The sequence below is a fragment of the Nilaparvata lugens genome, chromosome 2, assembly GCF_014356525.2.
Source record: "Nilaparvata lugens isolate BPH chromosome 2, ASM1435652v1, whole genome shotgun sequence".
NCBI lineage: Eukaryota > Metazoa > Arthropoda > Insecta > Hemiptera > Delphacidae > Nilaparvata > Nilaparvata lugens.
In genome coordinates this window covers 40,391,794-40,419,145 of record NC_052505.1, presented here as the reverse complement: position 1 = coordinate 40,419,145, position 27,352 = coordinate 40,391,794, and the positions used below count along the sequence as shown (strand labels likewise).

At 34.5% G+C, this 27,352-nt stretch overlaps 1 protein-coding gene across 1 annotated transcript in view; it reads right to left on the bottom strand.

The window, feature by feature from the left end:
- The window catches only part of LOC111048957 (tubby-related protein 4), a 41,930-nt gene that overhangs the window by 7,805 nt on the left and 6,773 nt on the right, over positions 1 to 27,352 (bottom strand). Inside the window, 12 exon segments of the mRNA XM_039420074.1 lie at positions 1,878 to 2,027; positions 2,382 to 2,487; positions 4,316 to 4,356; positions 4,358 to 4,686; positions 6,053 to 6,295; positions 8,465 to 8,684; positions 10,224 to 10,396; positions 12,205 to 12,418; positions 13,827 to 14,054; positions 20,221 to 20,465; positions 23,597 to 23,747; positions 26,651 to 26,833. Of these exon segments, the coding sequence (XP_039276008.1) occupies positions 1,878 to 2,027; positions 2,382 to 2,487; positions 4,316 to 4,356; positions 4,358 to 4,686; positions 6,053 to 6,295; positions 8,465 to 8,684; positions 10,224 to 10,396; positions 12,205 to 12,418; positions 13,827 to 14,054; positions 20,221 to 20,465; positions 23,597 to 23,747; positions 26,651 to 26,833 (2,283 nt within the window).

Here is a 27,352-nt window from a genome sequence, read left to right as displayed (position 1 = left end):
TAGTTTCTAGACTTGAGTCTATTGAAAAAAAATTGAATACAAAATAACCGTTTAGCTAAAGAAAATTAAGAGTAATAATAATAATTAGACAATATTAATAATCAAAATGATGATAAGAAAAATTAAATAATTAATAAAAGATATAGAAATGGAGTGATCCGTGGTCTAGTGGATAGAGTGCTTGCGTAGCAGCATAGAGATATCCCGAGTTCAAACCCTCTCAATACCAAAAGTTTTTTAACCAGATCACTCCCGTGTTATCGGATGGGCACGTTAAACTGTCTGTCCCGGCTGAAGTATGACAGTCGTAAGGCCCATTGACGGCTTAAAATATATATTCAGGCGGTGGGACCTTCCCGCAAGGGACTCCCTACCAACAAAAGCCATACGAATTTACTTTTTACTAGAAATGGGACGAGAAGAGAAGAGAAAGGATATCGAGAAGAGGTGATGATTCGATGATAGTATCCCCTTGATAAAATGAAGAAATGGGCGAATGATAAAATGAATGAATTGATAGAAAGTAAATAACTTCCAGCTGCCACTCCATAGTGGATAGCTATGATTCAAGTCATCGTGGTATATCTGACATAATATTAATTATTGTTGACTCTTGTAATAATTATCAGCTATACCTCAAAATATATTATAGGTTATTCACCAAGAAATTAAATTTTTTATGATTTAATAACAAATTTTTGTAATTGGTAGAATATAATAATTATATCGAGTGACCTGGCTGGCTCAGGTCTGGTGCCAGTTTTCTGGCCGCAAATGATCAATTTCAGGGCCTCTGGCATGACCTAACGTCTGCTTTTTAGGCAGCCAGGACCAACGGCTCAACGTGTTCATCCGAAACACGGGAGTGGCCCGAGATAAATATCTTACCCTTAATCTTATATTATTATATGCATCGCCTGAAACCCGATTTTAAAAAGATAGAGCTATCTGCTTTGTCTAATGAAAGACCAGGATAGTGAACCAAAGTTAATCAGGTGCTGATTTTATAAAATGAATCTCACAACAGATTTTTATCAACACTTCTCAACTTTTTAACAATATTGTAGTAGGAATAAATGGTGAAAATTATTTGGTCTGATTAACTTATAATTTATGACTGTACCAACTTGACATTGTTCAACTGTATATGGTTGAATCTGTACTGTTGTTGAACTAAATAAATATTCTATTCTTAAGAATACTATATTGTGGATAAAACAAGTTGAGACTTGCCCTTCCAGATAAAAGTTTCCGCGTTGCCAGATAGTGCCAAATTGCGACTTTCTCGCGCGAGTCTACATGGTTGAATTTATTCAATTTGGCAACACGGTCGATGCCGGGTTGTTTCACCCTGACAATACAGTCATATGAATAATATTCAGACTTGCATGAGAAGGTAACAATTTTGTTAAATCTGGCAACGCGGATATTATGTAATCTGGAAGCCCAGGTTACTTTACTCTATTCAGAGTACCAATATGAAGAAGTAGCCTACTAGACATTAAGAACAGAAATGAACATGAATGGCTTGTGATCTAGTGCGGCACTTAGTAGGCCAGTTCATGAAAACTATAGCTTAATTTTTGGCTTGTGATCTAGTGCGGAACTTAGTAGGCCAGTTCATGAAAACTGTAGCTTAATTTTTAAATCACTTTTTGCTATTAGAAAACACGACTAGCAGTCAGATGCTTTTAGTGTTTAAATACAGTGCAAAATACCTTTATTTACAGAAATAGGCTCTTTACATGAATAAGAACCCACTCAGGGCCTTACGTTGTTGCAACTGTCATTGATAATTGTTCAAAGATAATAGAAAGTTCAACCAGGAATAGAGATTGATTTAATATAAAATCAGCACTTCTTCCAGTTTCACCTACCTGCTTTCCACGGAATTCCACTTGAAAGTTTTTGGCTGATTCTTGAGTGACACGGCCTCCGAAATCGAGCTGGTACACTTGACTAGTCTCATTCCACATGGGAGCTTTGTTGTGCATCACAAATTCTCGACGCTTCGAAGTCAACTCCAACTGAAAGAAAAAATAATGAAATACAAGAATTATGATACAAACCCATTTCAATTGTTCTGTTATTATGGTACAGACATGGTATAAATTCAAATAGACATAATGTAGGTGCATATTCGAAATAAAATAAGTAACAATTCATGCAAAGCATATTATTTTTATATCATACCAATGAAATATTTTATATTCCATGTTAAACTCAGTAAAACCTATGGGCTGTATTAGAATAGCCGTATTCATATTGGTATGCTAACAGAATCAATATTTCAATTCGAGAATCATCTCTTCGTTCCACATACAGTAGGAAGAAACAGTTTGTTAATAGTCGAAAAATATGTGATACATTAGAAAACTCACTTTATTCCTTAATTGAGCTTTCTGGAAACTTTCCAGGTCTTGGTATTCGTTATCGGCACGCCTTCTCAATCTTCTTGATAACAAAGGCGAGTTCAATAATCGTTTTCTGGAAAAAGAGAGAAATATGAAAAAGTCAACACAATTTATTTAGGTTGGATTGATTTTATTAATAGTATTTACTTCTTTAATAAATTTTGTAACCGTAACATTTAATATCTTCTCATTTTTCAACTCATAAAAATAAAAAGGAATAGCTCACACAGGCCAAAGAAAATCTTGATAGACAAGGATTAGGGTGATACAAAAAATCATCCACCCTTGTTTCTTTTTTCAAGTGTCTTGATGTTCTCTTGCGAAACATGTGTGAAATATATACATACAAAATTCAGTGTATGATCACGGCTATCTCTCGTAAAATACCCCGACCTCAGGAAGATGGCCAAGCTGAAAGCTATAACTAGGTTTAGTCAACTTGTAATTTACGCGAGGGTTCACAGAAACAAGCTAAATGAATTAACAATAAATTTGATGCACACATCTAGCCAGCAGATGGCTGAACCTAACTCAATCCAGCTCAAGAACAGATATAAAACAAAGAGCAAGTAGGCTACATTTTTATTAAGATTTTTCTTCAACATATCTAAAATTAACAGAATCTAGTACAAACAATAATTAATTCTGTGGAAGATGAAATTCATGCTTGTTAAAGTATAGTTCAAGATTAACTGATTCATTTATATATACATTTAAATTTTTCCGGCCAGGTTAGTCTAGTGGTCTGGGTGTTACAACCATACAGTCTGCTAGTAGAGCCTGTTCGAGGGTTCGCATCCCGCCGTTAGGCATGGACATTGATCATCTGATCATTCAACCATGCACTTATTCAATCACTCTCCGCAAATAAAAAGGAAGAAAAGAATAAACTCCTCTGGATGTGTCGTCCAATACCCAGAGGAATTATTATTATTAATCATATACATTGTAATACTAAGATTATCAATCCGATTTGTAAATTCTGAAATACAGTTTACTTTGTTTAAAAATATTTACTCGATTTACTACCCTTATTATATAGTATATTTCAGACACAGATAGTTCGGCTAAACGAGCTATTATCAAGTGTGCAAATGAATTATTATTTTGACCCTTGATGAAGGCAAGTTTAGTCGAAAGTAGTTGTGTTTGGAAAGAAATAAAATGTATAATAAGGACACTATAGTCCATGCAAACCTTAGTTTGTATCACGGAGCTTTATGGCCTGTGTTATCTTAATAGAACAATAGGACAACAAGGTTGCCGTTTATATGATAATTCTATCAAAAAGGACTAAGCTTTATTTTGCACTCCTACTCTCGCACAATTATTTCATAGGCTCTCTAAATTCTATGAAATCTGACAGCGCTGTATTCCATAATGCTGCAAACTACGGTTTGCACAGACAATTAGCAATGTTTTGTAATCAACTATTCACGTAGCCCTATCAAAATACGTAATATTGTATTCTACTTTGTTCAATAATTATTCATAATAATTCAGTATAAAGGTAAATAAAAAATTGAATTTGAATTGAATACATATATAATTAAAAATATTGGATCGGCAGGTGTGTACCTGTACATACCTCGTAGTTGAAGTTTCCAATTACTATTTCTTTATACCAAATGTTTAGTAAGCTATTTTCCTCAAGTTATGTTGGTTAACATGTACCAATTCATATTCAATGTTTACCTTGACCTTTTAACTTTAGTCAGAAAATGTGACCTGTGTGGTCATGAAACCATGGTCTTGTACCAAATAAAACTGTGTAGAATTTTACAACATATGTGTGTTTTTATTTCACTATACGAGGCCATACATTGGACAAATTCAAATTCATTGATTAAATTTAATGACAATTGATAAATTGGCCAATTAATAGATGATTAGTGACCGACCGTATAGGCGACGAAGACAGGTTGCGCTTCTTCTTGGTGGGGCGCGGGACTGGCGGGCGAGCTGCGCGGGGGGTTGAGATGGTTGAGGGGGGACTTGGGGGGGCCGTTTGCGGTGATGGGGTCTGTGAGACCCAGCCGCATGTCGGACGAGTCGAGGCTGCGACTCTTGCCGCAGTGCGTGAGGCGTGGTGCCTTGGTCTGTCGGACGAGCACCAGCCGCGTGTTGGTCTGCTGGGCCGACTCCACCAGGTCCAGGTAGCCGACCGAGCAGCTGCGAACCACGCCGCCCCCCCGCCGCGACCCCCCTGCCGGGCTGTCGTCGCCGCCTCCGCCTCCACACCCGCCCCCGCCAACACCGCCCAAACCACCGCCTGGAACCGACAATAAGCTCATTTAATTCAATTATTTCTTTTGCCATAAATAACATTACATTATAAAAAAATTACGATAATCAAACTCAAATCAAATTTTTTTATTGCCGTGAACAAATACATATTATTGACAAAGTCATCAGATGAACAACATAAATACATTTTGCATACTCAAAAACATAGTTGAGTACGGTATCTCACTATTCAAATCACACATAAAAGGCTTACTTATAGGAAGATGTCTTTATTCCGTTGGAGAATTTTTTTGAATAGCATAAGTGTTCATCTGTTTAACTGTAACAGCTTTGTTGTGACTTGTGTTGGACCCCGTTTTAATAACTACTATTTATCTATTACTGCTGTTTATTACTATTTGCCATTTTTGTTGTACACATTTTTTTTGTCTGTTTTTAATTTCATTATATTTTGACGTTTGTTACAACACTTTGTGTTTCATGACAATAAAGGATTATTGATTGATTGAAAAGAGAAATTGTAAGGAGATACAAAGGACAGAACTTTTCAAAAGAGCTTTGAATGACTATCTCCTAAACAGTCCGCTGTAAATCATATTTGTATCACAGCAAACAGTTCCGGTATATTCAAAACAATAACACATTCCAATCAATTATATTTAAGCATTCTTTAAGAGGCAATATCGGTGTGCTCGAGAAAATCCTCAATAGTATAAAAAGGGTTTCTTAAAAGTCACTCATCTAATTTGTGAAAAAAAATCTTCTTTGAACACTTGTTTAAAGGGCTTTAAAACCAATCAAATAAGTTTTTTTACAATAATTCAATTGAATTTTATAATTTTTAGAAGTTATTTACAATTTCCTGTTGGCACAGCCGGCAAGGTTAAACCTGAACGCCTTTAAGAATTTACACCCGAATTTATACGTATCACTTGTAATTTCATAATTTTCATTTAATTTCCAATCAACTACATCACTAAGACGAGGGGCAAGTTGTAAATAAGTTCTTATTCTTAAACAGGCTTCGCTGCGAATTCACTTAATGATGAGTACAGCGGAATGTTTAGGAGATAGTCATTCAAAGCTCTTTTGTAAAGTTGTCTTTTCTATCTCCTTACAATTTTTTGGCAAAAAAATTTAAAATTCATATTCTTGGATAAACTTTTTGGCAGAAGATAGTAAAGTCTACATCCTTGGTTACGTGGCTGTCTTTCGGTTTTCTTGCAGTCTATTAAATGGAATTTCAAAGTTTTTTTTACTATTTTTTTACTGAATGAATGATCCATTAGAACGGTCAGGATGGCTGTCATTAGATTTGAAAGTATTTTAATACACGAATTTTTGATAATAAATTCATATTTGAATTGATAACACATTTTGATTGCACCCACCTCCATCACCGCCCCCGCCAAGGCCACCGCCGCCTCCGCACTCGCAGTCGCGGAACGAGCTGCGCGTCATGAAGCACTCTGCGCCGCCTCCGCCTCCACTGCCCCCCCTCGCTGCCACTCCACCGCCTCCCTTGCCGCCACCACCCACACCCCCGCCCCCGCTGCGACAGTGGCATCTGGATCGCGAAAGCGGCGCCACCGGCGGAACTATGCCGCCCGCGCCTCGTGGCTCCAGTCCGGGTCCTGCATCACACACAACAATCAACATCATTGGTTCTTATGGGAGTGTTCACATAAGGATAGAATGTTACAATGTCACACAGACAAATATGAGAATTACTGCTTATTAAAATAATATATTAGTCTTTTTGCCACTTTTAACAAATACGGTATCTTCGAGTTATATGAGTGACTTCATAGGCTGGTTTAAAATAAATTAAACAGTAGAACATGCATGATAAACACGTTCATCATGCAGGTTTTGTCATCAGCGAGAGGTAGCATAAAATGAACAACCAAAGACAATAAACAAACCACTGGAAAATTAAAAATTGTAATGCTACAAAACGGATTTAAACTCAAATAGAGCAGCAAAGAAAAACATCGAAGATACAAAAACCCAACACCAATGGATTTTGTTTGTAACCTTTAGCAGTAAAGAAAACTAATGAAGATACAAATACCCAAAACATCAATGGATTTTGTTTGTAGCCTTTCGCTATGATGACACAAATATGTATGACGACATGTGTACATGCATGTCCTACCATTAGTGGCCAGACTTATGTTTAATGAGAAATTATAGAAAAAGAATCTGTTCAAGATACAAGATTTTCATGAAGTGTTACAATAATTTAAATATTTCTATTGAATATATTAATGTGAGCAAAGGCAACATTTAGATACCAGTGAATAGTCTTGTTTTGAGATAGAAACAATACTTTATATGAATGTTGAGATGAAAGCTGCCAATGAAGTTTAAGAGCATTGTGAGAAAATGAAATACTTGGAGCTTATTATTCTGTGAATGAGTATTTTATTGAGTCTTCAATATAAATGTTTTTCTTTTCCAACCATGCTTTCAATCTAGCCAATATGTTGTGCTCTGTATTTTGTCCATTGCAGTTTTATGTTTGGACAAGTTTGTAAGCTACTTCTCTTGGAAGAGTGATCCGTCGTCTAGTGGGTATAGTACGTGCGTAGCAGCCTAGACTTCCCGGGTTTAAACCCAAATACGAACAAACATTTTTATCTCGTATTATCAGATGAGCACGTTAAACTGTCGGTCCCGGCTAAAGTGAATGATTGACAGCTCAAATTTATTTATTTCATTTATTGACAATCACAATAACAATTTAAACAACAATATGATTGGGAGAAGACAACAGGCAAATCACAAAACTGTCTTTCTATTACATTTTCAAAACGGCCAGGTTGATGTTTAACTTTTATTCCGCATCTACATGTTGGCCTCTCCTAGCCCAGCCTGCAGTTTAACCAGTGTGCCATGTAATATATGCCCAGTGCCCAGTGTAACAATATGATTGGGAGAAGACAACAGACATAGCACAAAATTTTCTTTCTATTAAATTTTGATGAATAAAATTTTCGAAAAAGAATGAATGTTCACACTTTTCACTTTCAATTCCAATTATCACTTGAAAACTGACGACTAAAGTTATACATTCAGGGAAGGTGGAACCTTCCCGCAAGAAACTCATCACCAATAAAAGCCTGACTTTAACCAATAAAAAATTGCATGGTTGCCTGTAAAGTCGGTATACGGGCGAAAGTTTTATGTGACAACGACTTGAGTGGTAAAATAATTTTAATGTGAATATTCATTCGTATAGTAGGAAGAAGGATGAAATAATAGTAGCAATTTAAAACATTTATTTATACAAAGAATTATATTTAAAACATTAATTTACACAAAGAATCTCGCACTGAACCACAACATTGTGATTACTACAACATAACCTATTCACTTATGCATGATTATGTGATTATGCATTATTGTGATTACTACAACATAACCTATTCACTTATTCACCTAAGCAGGCGCAGTCGCAGGAGATTGCTTGCGGCGCCTGCGCAGGTTGACTGCTCCGCTTCACTCTCTCTCCAGGTGAATGCCTTCGGATTGCTGGCTGAGCTGCTGCGTTGCTCGCCACTGCTCCTATTCGTGCTCTTCCCAGACGACCGTGAACCGAAACGAACGCTCTCACTCGCTCTCATTGTGAGCGCATAACGTGGGAACGTAACGCAGTTTCTTGAAGTGTCACCCGGCAAACCAATTCATAAGACGTTGTCACGTCAAAAATTGACTTTAATTTATTTCTAGTATACTTGTATAATGCCTGACCTTATTGTCAGGCAAAGAATGTGGAATGAATGATAAAATGGACTGACCATCATCGTCGTCATCGAAGTGGCCGTGACTGTTGTTGGAGTTGTTGGAGTCAGCGGGGCCATCACCGGCCATCAGCAGCGTCATCTGCCGTGGCTGCAGGTGCAGCAGTGACGTCTTGTACGTCACCTGACCCAGGTTGGTGGCCAGGCCCTGCGACACGCCCTGTATCCGAAACTTAGTGCCCCAAATGTTCGACGTCACTTCCGCTAGTTTCAGGTCCTGAAATGTGAATGTCATCGTGCTGAACGAAAATCTAGTCTTAACCATACTGTTCACTCCCATGCTTTACAATGTGTTTGTGTTACATGAAGGTACTTAACTTCACAAGGGGTATGAGGTACCCTGAAAGTGCGAACAACACGGTCAGGTTGATGTTTAACTTATATTCCGCATCTAAATGTTGGCCCAGTAAGCTGGCCCAGCCTGCAATTCAACCAGTGCCCAATGAAGGCCAGCGGTAGCTAGTTTTGGAACATGTAAATGCGGCATTAGTGTAGGTCGCGCTCGCTATTAAACTTTTTATATCTATAGACTCCATTTTTTTTTAATTTCAAGCTGATTACTGGCATTGATCGGAAACGAAATATAGGTACACCGCGTCCCACTCGTTCTGATCGCACTTGAAGAGTAAATGAGATTATTCACTTTTAAGTCACTCTGCTATACAAGTTCTAATCGAGATTATCAAACAATTATATTGATTCTTTATTTTGAACTAGATAGAAAAGCTCCAAGTTTTTTTCTTTCTTTACCATGTAATAAGAGAAGTATTTATTAAAACAAAGCAGGGTACTGAACTAAAGTTTTTGTAACTGATCAATATCAATATCAATGTGATTTTGCAAGTGTTTTTCATTCTGCATTTTTCTACTACTCACACTTTCGTATTGAGTAGATTTAACATCCAATCAAATAGTCAGAACAGCTTCCCCCATGTTTACAATTGAAAAAATGTATTTTATGACAATCAACGTTGAAAATTCAACTGACTATAATATTTATCTTACCCAGAATCTAAAAGATATCCCGTAACACGAATGAGCACCAAATAAAAACCGAAATAGCCATATGTGACTGATGAGAGTATCTTAAGACTAGAAATAAATACTTTAATGCTCTCCCAAATCTATGAATTTAGAAAAAACTAGCTGGCCCGGCGAACTTCGTACCGCCAAAAAGTTTAATGCATCTCATGACAAACTTCAGCTGGATGAACACCTGAGGAGGCGCGATGCGGCATTTTCTTTGTATAGATAATTTTCCAACTGCAAAATAATTTACTAAAAATCAATTAATTCTAAACACCTAAGACAGCACCATTATTCGAAACAAAGCAATGTCTTTAGCGCATGTAAGTCTTTAACCTGAGGCCGCACTGCTGGATTGTTACACACAGAACAGTCATTTTGTTTTTAGTCGGTGTGTTTAGAATAAAATACATGGGTGGTTATGGAGCAGCACGCACTCTTGTCTACTATCTACCGACGGCTGTTGTATGACGCAATGATTATAACAGCTGATTTTTATTTCTGTGAGTGGCCAGCTCACAAATCCTCTCCCATAAGGATTACATGTAAACTTTGAAGGACCGTGGGAAATAGTCCTGAAGTCGGATTAAAAATTTGATAGGCCATAAACCTGGTCCTGAACATAACGAACACAACTAAAAAAATCATCAAATTCGGTGCACAAATAAAAAAGTTATTGAATGTCAAAATTTGATGCTCGATTTTTATTTATATAGATGATAAGAATTACCTCAGGTAAAGTGTCGATATACTGTTGAGAGTGGTTTTTGGTGTTTTTATGCCGCCGGGTGAGCCTGGGACTCGCACAGCCGTCCTCTGCATCCGAGTCATCCCTGTCGCTGCCCGTGCCGTAGCCACTGCTCGCATTCTGCGCTATTATATGCTCCGATACACACGCCGCATCTAACAACATTAATACAACAAATGTTTGGTTTCTGTTTCATTGATTTTTGTATTTAACACAAAAGAAATCAATCAATTTTGGTACTTGATCATTTCACAGCTTACGACGGTTTGGAATAAAAAACAATAGTCAAATGCAGACTATATTGCATAGAAAGCAAAAAATATTTATTTGATACATTACATTATTTGAAAATGAGTTGTTCACGTAGTGATGATGATAATGAGTACATGTTGAATGTGCAGTTAGAATTATTATCTTTGAAATTAAAACATGATTCACGTAAAAACAAAAGTAGTGAAAAATGTATGTGGAGATACAACGAACTGTTAATTGACCAAGCGAAGTGAGGTCTAAGATTTAAGTCGACGGTTTGACATTTCTCTTAATGATTGAATGTTTATATGTTACGCATTTACGGCGAAACGCGGTAATAGATTTTCATGAAATTTGACAGGTATGTTCCTTTTTTAATTGCGCGTCGACGTATATACAAGGTTTTTGGAAATTTTGCATTTCAAGGATAATATAAAAGGAAAAAGGAGCCTCCTTCATACGCCAATATTAGAGTAAAAATCAGACTATAGAATTATTCATCATAAATCAGCTGTCTAGTGGACTATAATACTACCCATTCAAAAACATCGATCATCTTGAAAATGAATCTTTCCATCAACGTTAGTAAACAGTTGACTATAATACTACCCGTTCAAAAACATCGAACATCTTGAAAATGTATTTTTCCTTCAACTTTGTAGACAGTTGCAGCCAGACCTGATAACAGCGCTCACACTCACATTCCAGGACGACACGTCACGGTATGATAGGACAGAAAGCTCTATGTTTATTTACGATTTTTTCTAGACATTTTAAATTGATAAATTATTTATTAATTTTTGAGAAAACATAACAACAGGTAAATGTAACTTACTGAGCGCGAGGTCTACTGTTCACAGAACTACTAGTATTTAAATTCTATACGAATGCGAATAGTTGTCCATCAGGATGTGCTCGGTACTAGATCACTTCCCGAAAGAAAATATTTTTTTTGGGGATCTGATGAGAATATAGGTGATTTTTCACAACTAACATCTGAAATTAAATTCGTTATAAGTTGTATGTTCAATTTTACTAATATCTCAACCAAAGGAAACCGAATATTGAATTATACAAGTAATTTTTCCACAAATGGAATAATAAAGGAAAGAATCGGCTTATATAAGTACGGAATAGGAAATTCAAGAATGACGCATCATCACATCTGAACTTCTAGACTGATTAACTTGAAATTTTGCATATAGAACTAGGTATATTCTTAACTTACCGAGGATGGTTATAGGCCTACTTTAAAATCTTCAAGATTCAAGAAGGTTAAGTTTTCAGTTTGTCAAGTTTTTAATGAGACCAACGCGGAGCACGGGTTACCTGCTGGTCATCAATAGAATGTCACATTATGCCGCATCCACATGTTGGCCCAATGAAGGCAAACCACTTATCCAAATAGTGGCGCTGGTCGGCATTGGCCGACATTGGGTTAACATGTAGATGCGGCATTACGGTTATGATTGTGAAATTGAAGAAAAGAAATGAGTATCTAATATTTATAGAAGATGGAGAAATTCTAGTATTAGGCCCAGAGTATGTTACTCAGAGTAGGCTCCTCTTCAAAAAAGCATTTTCTGAAAGGTTCTCGTTAGTTTAATTACGATTAAAATTTAACCGGTTTTTGTGGAACCGACGCTTAGTCTTTTAGTCTAATCAGTATTATTGTATTAGTCCTAAAAATTGTGGATACTTTAATAATTACCGCTTATTTGTGGGTCGAAAATGACGAATTCAGGTTTTAGTTTGCTGGTTCGTTTTCCCTTGAGTAAAGGCACTAGACCGCCGAGGTACTCGAGGTAGAGCGTGTAGCAGTTGGCAGCAATGTCCTCCTCGTGACGCAGCATCGTGCAGTGCAGCCGCACTTTGGGCGCGCGACTCACAAACTCCCTCAGGCCCGACCCTTCCGGCACGCAGCACTGCCAAACACACAACACTTTCTCAATAACAAATGCCAAATATGTCAGATTTATGCTATTATGTCCTTGGAATATAATATTAATACATAATTTTGTAAAATATTTGAAATGGAATATTTCTGATACGTTTTCTAGATGAAATCGTTGATAAAATTAAATACTAAATGCCAAATAAGCCAGATTTATGCGAATATTTCATTGGAATGAAATAATTTATAAAGAACCAGGAAATTGACTACATATTACCCTTTCTTAAACTTTTTTACATAGGCACTACTATTTTCAGCTTTGGAGTGTCCATTAAAACGACACTTGAAAAGTGGCTTGAAAGATGAAATTAGTAGTGTTTATGTGAAAAAGTTTCAAAAATGGGGACTATTTAGTTATTTCTATATTGATTAAACAATTCAAGTAGCCCTATTGAAATACTTCATTAGAATTATTTGCTTTTAAGCCAATATGAGCGTTCAAGTGTCCATTAAAAGGACACTTGAAAATGGCTTAAAAGCTGAAACTAGTAGTATTCATGTAAACAAGTTTAAAAAGGTACTATGTAGTACCTTTGATTATGGATACGTTAGATAACGTATAATAATAAATTAATGATTAATGTTTCTATATTGATTATAAATTGTATATAACTTATTTTATACTGTATAAGACAGATTAATATAATACATAAATGATCTTGTTCACAACAATTCCAAAGAGTGATCGTTTTAGGCTGGCCACTAACGGTAGAACATGCATGATACACAGTCGACATACATTAATGCGTCATCACAGAAAAAGGATCCAAGCAACATTTTTGGAGGTTTGGTTTATGTATCTCCGATTTTTTATGTTCAATTTTTCTTTGCTACTTTATTTGAGGTTGAATTTTTTCTATAATTATAATTTGTAATTTTGCAGTATTTATTATGTAAAATTACACAGTTTATGTAAAACCACTGAATATATAATATAATAGGACAGAATATTTATGTTCTCTTTGGTAAAACCGAAGTTAGTATTATAACTTTTTTCCACAAATGTAAAGGTTTTTTTTTTAGTCCTGAAATCGCAGCAGGTGCTCAGGTTTTACTTGCCGGCTGTGTCAAAATGTAATATTCAATTTTGCTATTGAAGAAAACTTATGTGTAAATTTAAAATAATTATTGTAATCTATATGTAATGTTATATTGGCAGATAAATTTTATTTTTATTATTATTTATTGTTTATTTTATTTTAGAAACTTTTTTCAAACAGCTGTTTTTTGTTCAAAGCCTCTCGCTGATGATAAAACATGCATGATGAACATGTGTAAGTGCACAGAAGAAGGAACCAGAAGATGTTCTCTACTTTGTGGTATGTGCACGTCCTGCTGTTAGTGGTCAGCCAGCCTTACGTGATAATTATTGCACTGACCCGAATGGTGTGCGCGAATAGCTTTGAGACGAGCTGCTGAATGCGCTGCGGCAGCGGCAGGAGGGGTACATGTGCGAGGCCTCCCTGCAGCCGGCTGTAAAGCTGCAGACTGGAGAGCAGCTGCAGCGAGGCGATGCGCATTGACACCCACGCCATGTGCACCACGCAGCCCACCGCCACGAACAGCCGCTTGTCGTTGTGGCCCCACGTCAGAGCCGTCACCGGGTACTACACAATTCAAAACAAACATTCAACAATAACCCATTGTAACGTCAAGTAATTCCTTCTGTAATTCTTCAATGTTGATGTCCATCACGAACTGCTTATTATTAAACCACTTTTTGCAATTAAGAAGAACGACTAGCAGTCAGATTTTTTTCAATAAATAAATTAATCACTCACTGTGACAACGAGATCTTTCGGCAGGTCCGCCATCTTCAAGGAATACAAGGATACAAGGAACCTGTTCAAGGACTAAAAACAAAAACAGAGATATGGCGGGTGAGTCTTTAATCAAACTAATTTTTCTATTTCTGTTTATAGAGAGGTTTCTTTTCAACTGAACTTCGAGCTACATCTTCAATTGATAAGCTACGACTAGGAGAAATGATAGATATCTACAATTTGAAGTGTAAAGTTACTACTATTCTTGAAGTATATGTAATTAAGAATTAGACCATTGAATAATACCATAGAGAAAGGATAAGCGTAAGTCTATTTGTAAGCTATATTATTTTGTCTATTTGTAAGCTATATTATTTTGTCTATTTGTATAAGCTATTTGTTTGTCTCTTCTAAAGGTGCGTACAGATATACGCGCCGCGAACATGAGCAATTCACTTTTAATCAGCTGACTATATCTGTATTTTTACAGAAACGGTAAGATACAGATATAAAAAGCTTGGCATCAGCTGATTAAAAGTGAATTGCTCATGTTCGCGGCGCGTATATCTGTACGCACCATTATACAGACTAATAGGCTACATGTAAGAGTTGTGAAGTTACTGCTATTCTTGAAGTATGTGTAATCAAATCAAATCAAACCAAATAGCTTTTTATTCACAAAAAACATAATACAAATTTATAAAATTAATAGAGAATTAAACCCCTGACTAATAAATGTATTGTTTGCACCAATATATTGTCTGCAAATCATAGACATAAAAACAAAGGACCAGAACTAGACACAATAGAACAATTTGAAATATACACCCAATTCAAAAGCAATAGACAATGTATATTAAACGAACAAACCAACTTCAAATCCCTCATCCTCTTTGATTTCCTTCTCAGCCACAACAAACTTAATAGACACCAACAGCACACTAGTAATTGCCATCCTATCCTTCTCCTTCTGTAAATTAAGTAATGTTTGGGAGTGGGACTGGAAGAAGGGCTGGGTTGGGGGAGCAATTGTATAGGATTGAGAGTAGAATAGCGAGTGGGGTTTTTGTATTCAGAAATTCAAGTAAATTACATAATATAACTGTATTGAAGACCAACGTAAATAATAATAATGATGATGGCGTTTCGGATAATGGTTAATGGTGAATTACTGTGGTCCTTAGTTGGTCTATATAAAATGAAAAAAAAAAACTGTATTGAAGTCGGTCTATCATTGCTTGGTGGAGTCACATATTACTTATTCAGTGGCCCTATGGAGCACTACAGACCTTCAGCAAATTTTAATTTGTCAAAAGAAAGCACTGCGCACTCTGTTGAGGTTGCATCCCCAAACACATAGTGGGGATTATTTTATTGAAATGGAGATTCTCAGCGTTCCCTGTCTCTATATTTTGGAAATGTATGTATATTATATATTAGAAGGTGTTCACTGTAGACTATGAACAAGACGCATGGATATAATACCCGGCATAAGAGTACTGTCTCTGAGCATCATAGATTGACTTTGTATGAAGAAAAACCTAGTTATATTAGTAGAAAGATATGCCAATTACTACCAATTCGACTGTGGGAAATATTGAGGATAAATGAGTTTGAACCATAGAGGAACAATAGCATAAGTAGATATCCCATGGTATAATGAGTTTATATCGCAACTTTTACTGTTATCTCAAGCCGATTACGGTCGACTATTGTCGATTTTTACTGTTTTGTTGGGGTGAGAGTGTATGAACAGCACAATATGAGAGACTACCAGTGTCACACAGCTTCACGGGAAAGAACTATGTGGACTATCGGCTTGAGATAACAGTAAAAATTACGACATAAACTCCCTATACCATGGGATGTCTACTTACGCTATTGTTTCTCTATGGTTTGAACGAAGATTGAAATAATTTCTAATGTAGGAGTGCTTTTATGGTCTGAAAGACTATTTTTCGACTACTGAAATGGAGTTACAGACAAATAGTTATTTTATACTAAATAAATTTCATGAAACATCAATAGTGATTTGCATTTTTGCTAGCACCTTGACTTGTCTGACGCCGCTCCAGGCCAACCAGACGTAATATATCTATTTCTCAATCTATTCTAATCATAATTTGATATCCACTCCTATACACAGACGTATAGTCTTGTAGGGGTATTCTTGTTATAGTAATATTATTAAAATTGATTTTGTGGTGTATTTTTTCAAGAATAAAAAGTGATTTGATTTGATTATTAAAAATCATCATTATACTTTTGTAAATATTGAACTACCTCTCAATGAGGTCAAGAACATACGATGTTACTGTTTTGCTACTTGTATATAGATTAATATCTATATTGTACTATATTATAATGAAATAATGTATAGATTGTATTAGTTTGAGAAATATATTGCTTGCTTCGGAAAAACTCAGAAATCATTGCAATAAAATGATTGAATGATCTACCTATCTAGTTGTCCCTTTTATGACTAGGCAAAGTAGGAATGAATTATGCCCAAGCATAGCAGTGAATAACGAGCTTCTAGAGTCAGAAGAGAGAACAAAATTTCTAGGCTTGTTAACAGATAGCAATCTTTCATGGGATAATCATGTTTGCCAAGTTATAAAAAAAATATCCCCAGGTCTGTATGCTTTGCGTAGAATGTCTAATTTATGTAGTATACAGACACTGAAATCAATATACCACTCCGTAATACATGCGCATCTAGCTTACGGTCTATGTATTTATGGCAGTACTAGTAAGAATAATCTTGATAAAATCCTCAAACAGCAGAAAACAGCTATAAGAATCATGCTCAACCTCGATAGAATTGACTCAGTAAAAGTAGCGTTCTCACAACTTGGAATCTTGACAGTTTATGGCCAATACATTTTTGATGTTATTATCTTCTTCAAGAACATTGCTGGTACAAACTTAAGGAATAATACACACAATTATAATACGCGTTTCGGTCGAATTACAGAAAGACACAGATTACATATCTTTGAGAAAAAAACAATTACAGAGGAGAGAAATATTTTCTGAAGCTACCAACTAGTTTAAGAGTATTAGAAGATTCTCAAATATTTAGAAAGAACTTGAAGGAATATCTGGTGAACTTATCGTTGTATTCGTTATATGAGTTTGACGCTAATTTTTAAATAAATTATAAATTTCTTTGTAGTCTAGAGATAGCCTAGCCCTAGAGTTGTAAAATCTTTGACACTATTCATATGTACATGTACATTATTTAATGAATAAAGACTATGATTGATTGATTGATTGATTGATAGTTATCAACTACAATTATCACAAACCAGTTACGCGTGCAACTGTTTTGCCACCTCAGAACTCGCTCATGAACTGTTGTATTGATCTCTGAAATCCGCAACTTGTAATTGTACAGAGTTAGGCAGATCCATTATGGAAACAGCTGAATATCTCTTTACAAAAATGATATGATAGTAGGTTCCATGGGGATCCTATTCCAACTAGAAAAATAGCCATCTAGTTATCAACTATAATTATCACAAACCAGTTGCGCGTACAACTGTTTTGCAACCTCGGCAATGAATTGTATTCAAATGGGTAGGCGCAAACGATGCAACTAGTTTTTGACCAGTCTGAGACCAGTCGTATACTACCGTGGGCCCGAGTTTGCAGTTGCGTTGCAGACTTTAGTTGCATGAGATCAAATAGTGAAAATAGATGTAACTGCATTACAACCTGAATTTTGCCAGTACACTGTGTGCGGACTGAAGTTTGTTTCAATTGGTTTTATACGCAAATGGTTTGCAACTATTTATAGTAAGTAGCAAAACCGTCACATCGCATACGTTGGGCCAAAGGTGAGGATATTTTAGCTCAGTGTCATCTCTATGAATAAGTTATAACAACAGCTACCCCTGTTAGAGTAGAGGAGGTGGCCGTGATAATACCCATCTACTTTACATCAGCTGTTCAAATGTTGATTGAAGTTTTGAAAATGTTCATTAAAAAAAATTGATTAATCCATGAAATAACTCTTAAATTTGAATGAAATGTATCAAACAATTTTTTTTAATTGAAGCTATTTCAAAGTCTCAAGTTTGTTTTAAACTATTTTTTAAGATGGGTAAGTTATTCTATCAATTTGTATTATATAATAGGCTTTTTAACTTATAAATTATAAAGAATAATACATTATAAAGCAACAAATTTTACGAAGAGCTTAAAATAAAATTAATCTGAAATGATGAATTATATATATGAGCTAGTGTTTCCAGCTAATGCTAGGTTGTACTACAGTTACTATATAGAGACTGTTTGGCCATTGAGACTATTTTTCCGGTCGCCGCTCCGCTATGAAAATTCCAACTATTTGAATTTCAAAATGAAGCTCAATCACCCGTACTTGGTAATGCAATATCTTTGTAGATTGAAACTTTATTGAAATATATCCTAAGCTTCCATTGTATTATTAAACATAATACAGCTTTTATTTGAACTGAACGTCAAGTTTTTGGTAATTGGATATTTTTTTATTTTTAAAATATTACCAATAAACTTTATAAATATACCAAGTTATTGTAATATATTATGTTGCTGAGTTGTTGCAAAATAACAGACACTTTACAAAAGCATTTGATAAGTGTGAATATACAGAGTGTCCCACTAAGGTTGTAACAGTCGTTGACCATAGATTCTACTCGACATTTCTGACAAAAAATGTTCAGTAAACTTTTTTCCTATCGACCTTAGTTTTTGAGATACTACTTTGAATTATTATTCTATGAATAAATTTTGTTGGATCTTGTATAATATTGTATGATTAATATTTTATATAGGATTTAGGCTATGAGCTACAGAAAATAATGCAATAATCAGGTGATTTCACCTCTTTAGGATCACCACTTGATGCATTGTGAATTTGTGAATTTCCTCAATTTGAAGGTGTTCATTCCAGATATTAGCAGTATTGAACACTTTATCATGGAACTTACCTTTTCGAATTTATACTCATTCGAAAGATAAGGAAATGGAGAAGTTTTTGAAATATTGAAACCACTATAATTACCAGGAGAAAAATTGAGAAAAATAGGTTTGAAATTTTAATTTGAATTTGAAGAATAGCCTTTTTACAAGTTTAAGCCCTAATAAAAAACTACAAAATATCAAACAACAGATAAAAATACATTAATCTTGTTTAAAATGTTTTTCTCTTTCCAAAAATACCCTTGAAATTGAAATTCGACCAGTAGTTTTCGAGTTATTGAGTATTTAATAACCGGAAGTAGGCATATTCTGAAAATATCGAAAAATCCATATATCTCGAAAACTAAGGTCGATAGGAAAAAAGTTTACTGAACATTTCTTGTCAGAAATGTCGAGTAGAATCTATGGTCAACGGCTGTTACAGCCTTGGTGGGACACTCTGTATATTCCAATACATGTTCCATATAATATATATTCCATAAATGTTGAAAAATTGTTTTATTTTCTATTTTCTTCAAGTCTTTACTAGGATTGGATTAAGTAACTTGTGATCATAATGGTCTATAATAAAATATAATCAGCTAACCTTTCAAAATGCTCGGGCGAAAATCATTGGGCGTTCAAATTATATTCCTAAGCTATAAAATAACGGATGAATAATATTGCTGACTTAATAGGAGATTTGTACCATGTGGTCAAACTAGCCAATCAGATGTCTTTAAATAGTAACTGTAGGTTGTAAAAGCTAGGACGTACTGCCTAGAATCAGACGATCATCTATAAGTATTGTCCTGATTGCAGGTTAAGATTAGTTGTTCAAGATGGTTATGCGACAATAGGAATGCCAAGATGGTTAGTGCAAAACAGTAGAAGTGAATCACGTTTAATTTACACATGGATGTAAGTAACCTAGCAAGATATAATAAATGATAGCTTATTGGAGCTTGCGGCAAAAGGACAGAGTAAAAGAGTATGTCATTCAATTTACATTAGTATGCAAGTAAACTAGCGAATAGCAATGTATCAATAAGATAAAGTTTACCGGTGCTTGCGGCAGAAGGGCAGAGTAGAGGAGTGTGCCGTTGAGCGTGTAGACCTTGACCATGTTGGTGTACTCAGTGTTGGCGACTGTGCCGGCCACGGACAGCAACTCCCTCGAGTTGGACCACTCCACGTGCAGCGGGTTCAGTCCGGTCTGGATGCGGATCGGAGACACGTCGTCGTGCGTCTTCACCAGATACACGTACCCGTTCTCCAGGCTCACTGCCAGCACGTATTTGCTCGTGTCTGCAAAACATTCATTCATTATCAATTTTTGAAAGTAAAAAGTAACCTATGTTGTGGAAATTACTGTTTATAAAATTTTGAAGAAAATTTCAGTTGCTCTCTCAGAGTCATAATTATACTACTTGAAATTGTTTTAGATACATGAATTATCTTTCAAATGCGGTTCTTGATAACTGTTGTGGTTATTGACTAAAGTAGTCTATTATTGAATAGATGGTAAGCAAACTTGATAAAACATAATTACAAGCTAAATGCCAAGGTTATTTTTATGAATTGTAGAGATTCTTCCAACACTGAAAGCTACATTGATTGTCAAACAATTAAATTGATTGTCGACACTGAAAGCTACATTGATTGTCAACAATGAAAGCTACATTGATTGTCAATTTGCCACATTGATCAATGCTACATTCATTGATCACTGAAGTCTACATCGATTGTCAAATTGACATCAATGATCTAAATTGATATGAATGTATCTGAACTACATTGATAGTACAAAGACTTTGAGATGTTTGAATTAGCAAGAAAGCTTACTAGCCCAGGTGTGTTGGAAGTATTTTTAAATTCAATCAATAAACACAAAAATATACCTTCATGAATCATTTGAAAATTTTTTATAAAAATATGGTTAAAATTTCTTCTATATCAATCTTTGAGATTCAGCCTATTGAAAGATACATTAATTCTGGAAGAGGCTGAGTAGCTCAGAAACATTGAGATGTTTGAATTAGCAAGAATGCTTATTAGAATTGGTATGTTGGAAGTATTTTAAAATTTAATCAATAAACACAAAAATATACCTTCATGAATCATTTAAAAAAAGTTTACAAAGAATATGGTGTTAAAATTTATTCTATATCAATCTTTGAGATTCAGCCTCTTTAAAGATAAATTGATTCTGAAAGAGACTGAGTAGCTCAGAAAAATTGAGATGTTTGAATTGGCAAGAATGCATAGCTCTGGTATAGTAAAGTTTATGCTATTTAATCAATAAAAGCTGAATAAAAAAGACGAACACAATGGGGGAGTGCAAGGTTGGATGATCAATTCAAGAATTGGTATATTTCAGACATTGGGTAGTGTGATACTTCAGATTAGGTAAATCATGCTCGCTCGGTATTTCCGTGTAATAGCCTACCGTACAGCAGAAATATTAATTCCGCATTACTGTTCCTCCTATTACTACTCACGAGCATTATTCTCACAAAAAATGAAAGTTATGAGTATTATAATATAAAGCTCTGATAAGAATAGAGTTAAGAGAAAAAACTGCATACTATGAGACGCGAAAAATTTAGAAAACCCAATGATTTATTAATAAATTTCCCATCTTGATTGAAAAAAAATTAACCTATTTGTCTACTTTGATTTATGAATGAATTATGGAATACGATCCACACATAGAAATTGTAGATTAAATAAATATTTTCCAATGATTTTAAAATGCAGTTTACTATAGAGAAATCCGTCAATGAGGCTACAATATAATGATATACTCTTGATTATTAGTGTTGGATTGAAGAAGAATCTTAAGAATTCTAACAGAATGAAAATTAACCTGTTCCTTTTTTCAGACGCCAAGTTTTAATCTACGGAAATAGAAAATTAAACTCCTGGAAAATGAATCGAGTAGTAAACATAATAAAACGAAAACAATTCTTGAATACCGCCAAACATCTGGACTGGGAAAGAACAATATTTCTTGATGAAGCATGGATACATGACAGTTCTATGGAATTGAGGAACGGAAACAGGAGTAAACATTCAAGAATGAGACATTTGGAAACAAAGAATAGAAGAAAGAAAAACTACATTGTGTGTCATGCTGGTGGAGTGAATGGATGGATATCAGCGGAGCCATTAATTATGAAAGAATCATATTTGGATGACACCTCAAAAATGAATGCACAGACTTTTGAGCAATGGTTTGAAGATACACTATTACCATCTATTAGTGAGGAACGCATAATTGTGATGGATAATGCCTCTTTTCATTCAAGAAGTCTTAACAAGCTTCCATGTTATAAGAGTGACAGAGATGAAATTACAAACTGGTTAGAAGAACATAGCGTGAAATTTGATGTGAATAGAAGTAAATCGGGTTTGCTTGAATGCGTGAGAGCTAATAAACATCTTCATAAGCATGATTTCTATGTTGACAAACTAGCTGAAAGATATGGGCACACTTTGATAAGACTACCACCCTATCATTCAATGTTCAATCCTATTGAAATAGCTTGGCTATGCATGAAGAAATACATACGAAAGAAGAAGGCTAACAACATGGAAATTAAAAAATCTAGTAATTTCGAAGAGAAAATACTGGAGGCTATCAATCAAGTCACCACCGAAAAATGGTTGGCGTCAATTGATTTTGTCAAAAATATTTTGCATCAAGTATACAAAACAGAAAAATCTATTGGAATAGAGATGAGTTGTTATGACGAGAACATATTCAAGTAAGTTTCCAATTCTGATAGAATATTTGCAGATTCAAAAAATCTTAAAATTGAATACAGTTTACACACTGGAAGAAAAGCGCTGATTTTGATTGCAGTAATAGTAAAATTATAATTCAATTATACTTTCTCAGAATAAGATTGCAATTTTACTAAGAACAAAAATTCAGACTTTACAACCAAGACAATTATGGAGTTGAAATAAACTGGTGGGAGAAACTCAATAAGATTTACACAACTTCATTTGATACTCATTATGAGTATCATTATAATCATCGTATTTGCTACAGAATGTGCATAAGAGATTAGTGTATAAGCATTAGAATGTGCATAAAAGCAACATTCTATAGGAATGAACGTCCTGAGATGGAGGAAGAGGCTTTATAATACAGTAGCCCACAACAAACTAAGAAGTATAAAAAATCAAATTATACATATCTGAGGAGAGGAGGCATTTGTGCAATCAAAAATTGAATATTGATTTTTGAATGGTTTCTAATTCATGAGAAATAAGACTAATACTTGTGATATCTAATTTATATAATATTTTTTTTAGTCATTTTAATCAATTTTCAACTTTTCATTATCATAATTTAGTTTAGATTATGTTCCTTCTCGAGCTTTTTAAATACATTTTACTTTGAATATGATTATATTCCACTTTGTTACCTATGTTGTCGTCACACTCCTCCATTTTGAATTTTTCACAAGACCATGCCATTGACACAATTCCAACCTGGTTGCTCAGCTCGACCACAGCAACCATTGCACCGTGAACGTCCATCACTACTATTTGTCCATTACTGGTACCGAAATACACCTATCAACAAAAAATTGTACGAAAAATATATTTAACCATATATAGTAATACTAATTTGTAGTATTTGGAATAATATTTTAAATGTTGTAGGTTACTACATGACTGATTAGAAGATGAAATTGACTATTATTTCATGGAGTACAGAGTACCTACATAACTCAGACATTACTCTTTGTAAAGTGAGAATTCGATAAAAATAAAAAGGAGGATTTCTGTAATATAAATTATACATCAATCAAATTGTGTTTAAATAACAGTAAGAGACATAGTCTGGAAACACGAATTAGAAATTATGTTTAAATAACAGAAAAAGAAAGAAGTCTGGACAGTTCGTATTACAATTTTTATTCGAAAACAACATTAAAGAGCAGGAAATTTCAAAAGTGGTCATATTTATCATAGTTAATAATTCTATGACGCCTTAAAATTTGATATAGATGTTTCGATAGCCGATTGTTTGAACTTTGGGTAATTACTCTCAAAATTATCACTTGAAGAGGAATTCTAAAAGCAAGATAAATTGATTTTGAACAAACTGAACAAGGTATAAACATTACTGTTTAAAGGTAGGCGCGCACACAGTTCGTCATCGGACGGACGGCACGCATCGGACCAATTGAAAACAATGCATCAAATCTAATCGTCCGATCCGTCCGATGCGTGCCGTCCGGACGGACGGCACGCATAGGACGGATCGGACGATTAGATTTGATGCATTTTTTTCAATTGGTCCGATGCGTGCCGTCCGTCCGATGACGATCTGTGTGCGCCTACCTTTAAACAGTAATGTTTATACCTTGTTCAGTTTGTTCAAAATCAATTTATCTTGCTTTTAGAATTCCTCTTCAAGTGATAATTTTCAGAGTAATTACCCAAAGTTCAAACAATCGGCTATCGAAACATCTATTTCAAATTTTAAGGCGTCATAGAATTATTAACTATGAAAAATATGACCACTTTTGAAATTTCATGCTCTTTAATTTTGTTTTCGAATAAAAATTGTAATACGAACTGTCCAGACTTCTATCTTTTTCTGTTATTTAAACATAATTTGTAATTCGTGTTTTCCAGACTATGTCTCTTACTGTTATTTAAACACAATTTGATTGATGTATAATTTATATTACAGAAATCCTCCTTTTTATTTCTATCGAATTCTCACTTTACAAAGAGTAATGTCTGAGTTATGTGGGTACTCGGTACTCCATGAAATAATAGTCAATTTCATCTTCTAATCAGTCATGTAGTAACCTACAACATTTAAAATATTATTCCAAATACTACAAATTAGTATTACTATATATGGTTAAATATATTTTTCGTACAATTTTTTGTTGATAGGTGTATTTCGGTACCAGTAATGGACAAATAGTAGTGATGGACGTTCACGGTGCAATGGTTGCTGTAGTCGAGCTGAGCAACCAGGTTGGAATTGTGTCAATGGCATGGTCTTGTGAAAAATTCAAAATGGAGGAGTGTGACGACAACATAGGTAACAAAGTGGAATATAATCATATTCAAAGTAAAATGTATTTAAAAAGCTCGAGAAGGAACATAATCTAAACTAAATTAAGATAATGAAAAGTTGAAAATTGATTAAAATTACTCAAAAAAATTATATAAATTAAATATCACAAGTATTAGTCTTATTTCTCATGAATTAGAAACCATTCAAAAATCAATATTCAATTTTTGATTGCACAAATGCCTCCTCTCCTCAGATATGTATAATTTGATTTTTTATACTTCTTAGTTTGTTGTGGGCTACTGTATTATAAAGCCTCTTCCTCCATCTCAGGACGTTCATTCCTATAGAATGTTGCTTTTATGCACATTCTAATGCTTGTACACTAATCTCTTATGCACATTCTGTAGCAAATACGATGATTATAATGATACGAGTATCATTATAATCATCGTATTTGCTACAGAATGTGCATAAGAGATTAGTGTACAAGCATTAGAATGTGCATAAAAGCAACATTCTATAGGAATGAACGTCCTGAGATGGAGGAAGAGGCTTTATAATACAGTAGCCCACAACGAACTAAGAAGTATAAAAAATCAAATTATACATATCTGAGGAGAGGAGGCATTTGTGCAATCAAAATTGAATATTGATTTTTGAATGGTTTCTAATTCATGAGAAATAAGACTAATACTTGTGATTTATTATTTTCTATAAACATTTTGATTATTAATAATGTATTTAATATCGTATATAATATATTATTATTATTAATATTCTGTTCAGCTTAGAACAACTATTTTATTTACTATTAATATTTTAATTATTTTTTTAGCTACAAGTTAGTACGGTTCTTTATTCAAAATGCTTAAGCCTAGAAACCGTTGCCACATTATCAAATGAATAAATAATAATAAAACATAGATAACAAACAAAATACGCAAGCACAAAAATGTACTGAGTTTATATTGATTTCTTCCACGACTTCGCTTAAATTTCAAATTATGGTTAAGTGGGAACAATAATTGACCGAGCGAAGTGAGGTCTAAGATTCAAGTCGACGGTTTGGCATTTCTCTTGATGTTTAAATGTTTATATGTTTTTATGTTGCGAATTTACGGCAAAACGCGGTAATGAATTTTCATGAAATTTGACAGGTATGTTCCTTTTTAAATTGCGCGTCGACGTATATACAAGGTTTTTGGAAATTTTGCATTTCAAGGATAATATAAAAGGAAAAAGGAGCCTCCTTCATACGCCAATATTGGAGTAAAAATCAGACTATAGAATTATTCATCATAAATCAGCTATCTAGTGGACTATAGTACTATCCGTTCAAAAACGAGGTCTACTGTTCACAGAACTACTAGTATTTTTATCCCTTAATCATGAAATTATGGAGTTATCAGTCTATGAAAAGAGCGTTTTATGTGACCTGATAGCAGATGAGAGCCATTCGGCCATCGTGCGACCAGCTGAAGTGCGTGACTCTGGTGTTGCGGTCGTTGATCAGCTCTATGCTCCATCGGCCCTCGTACTTGATCCACACGAATATCACTCCCGAACTGTCGCATGACGCCAGCTTCTGATAAGGCTCGTTCCATTTCACTAGTATAACCTATACAACAGAATAGAAGGAATGCTTTATTAGTCGAAGAATGCTTTAATATTCAAGGAATGCTTTATTGAGTTAAACAATACAATATAGGCCTACTGGTATACAAACACACATTTACGGCTTAATTAGACAATCGCCAGCTGGAGATCCATTCCACAAGTATAACCTGCACCATTGCATCAAATTTAAACGTTAGATTTCCAGTAATTATAATATGCAAATTATGAGAATAATTCTCAGGGCGAAGACTGGAAATCCGTCAAATAGTCTCATTTTGACAATAATGAATATACTATTGGGATGGTTTGAGAACGTTTTATTAAATATGGAAATCAGCACAATTACATGAAATCAAACATCAGATTTCCAAGAATTGTAAAATGCACAAATGATAGAAATTTATTGTATGAAGATGGAAGTATCACATTAATATTAATAATTACATGATTGTACATTATTGTACTTTTATTATTGACGAAATCTATCCAGCATGAGACTGGTCAACGTTTGATTGAATTA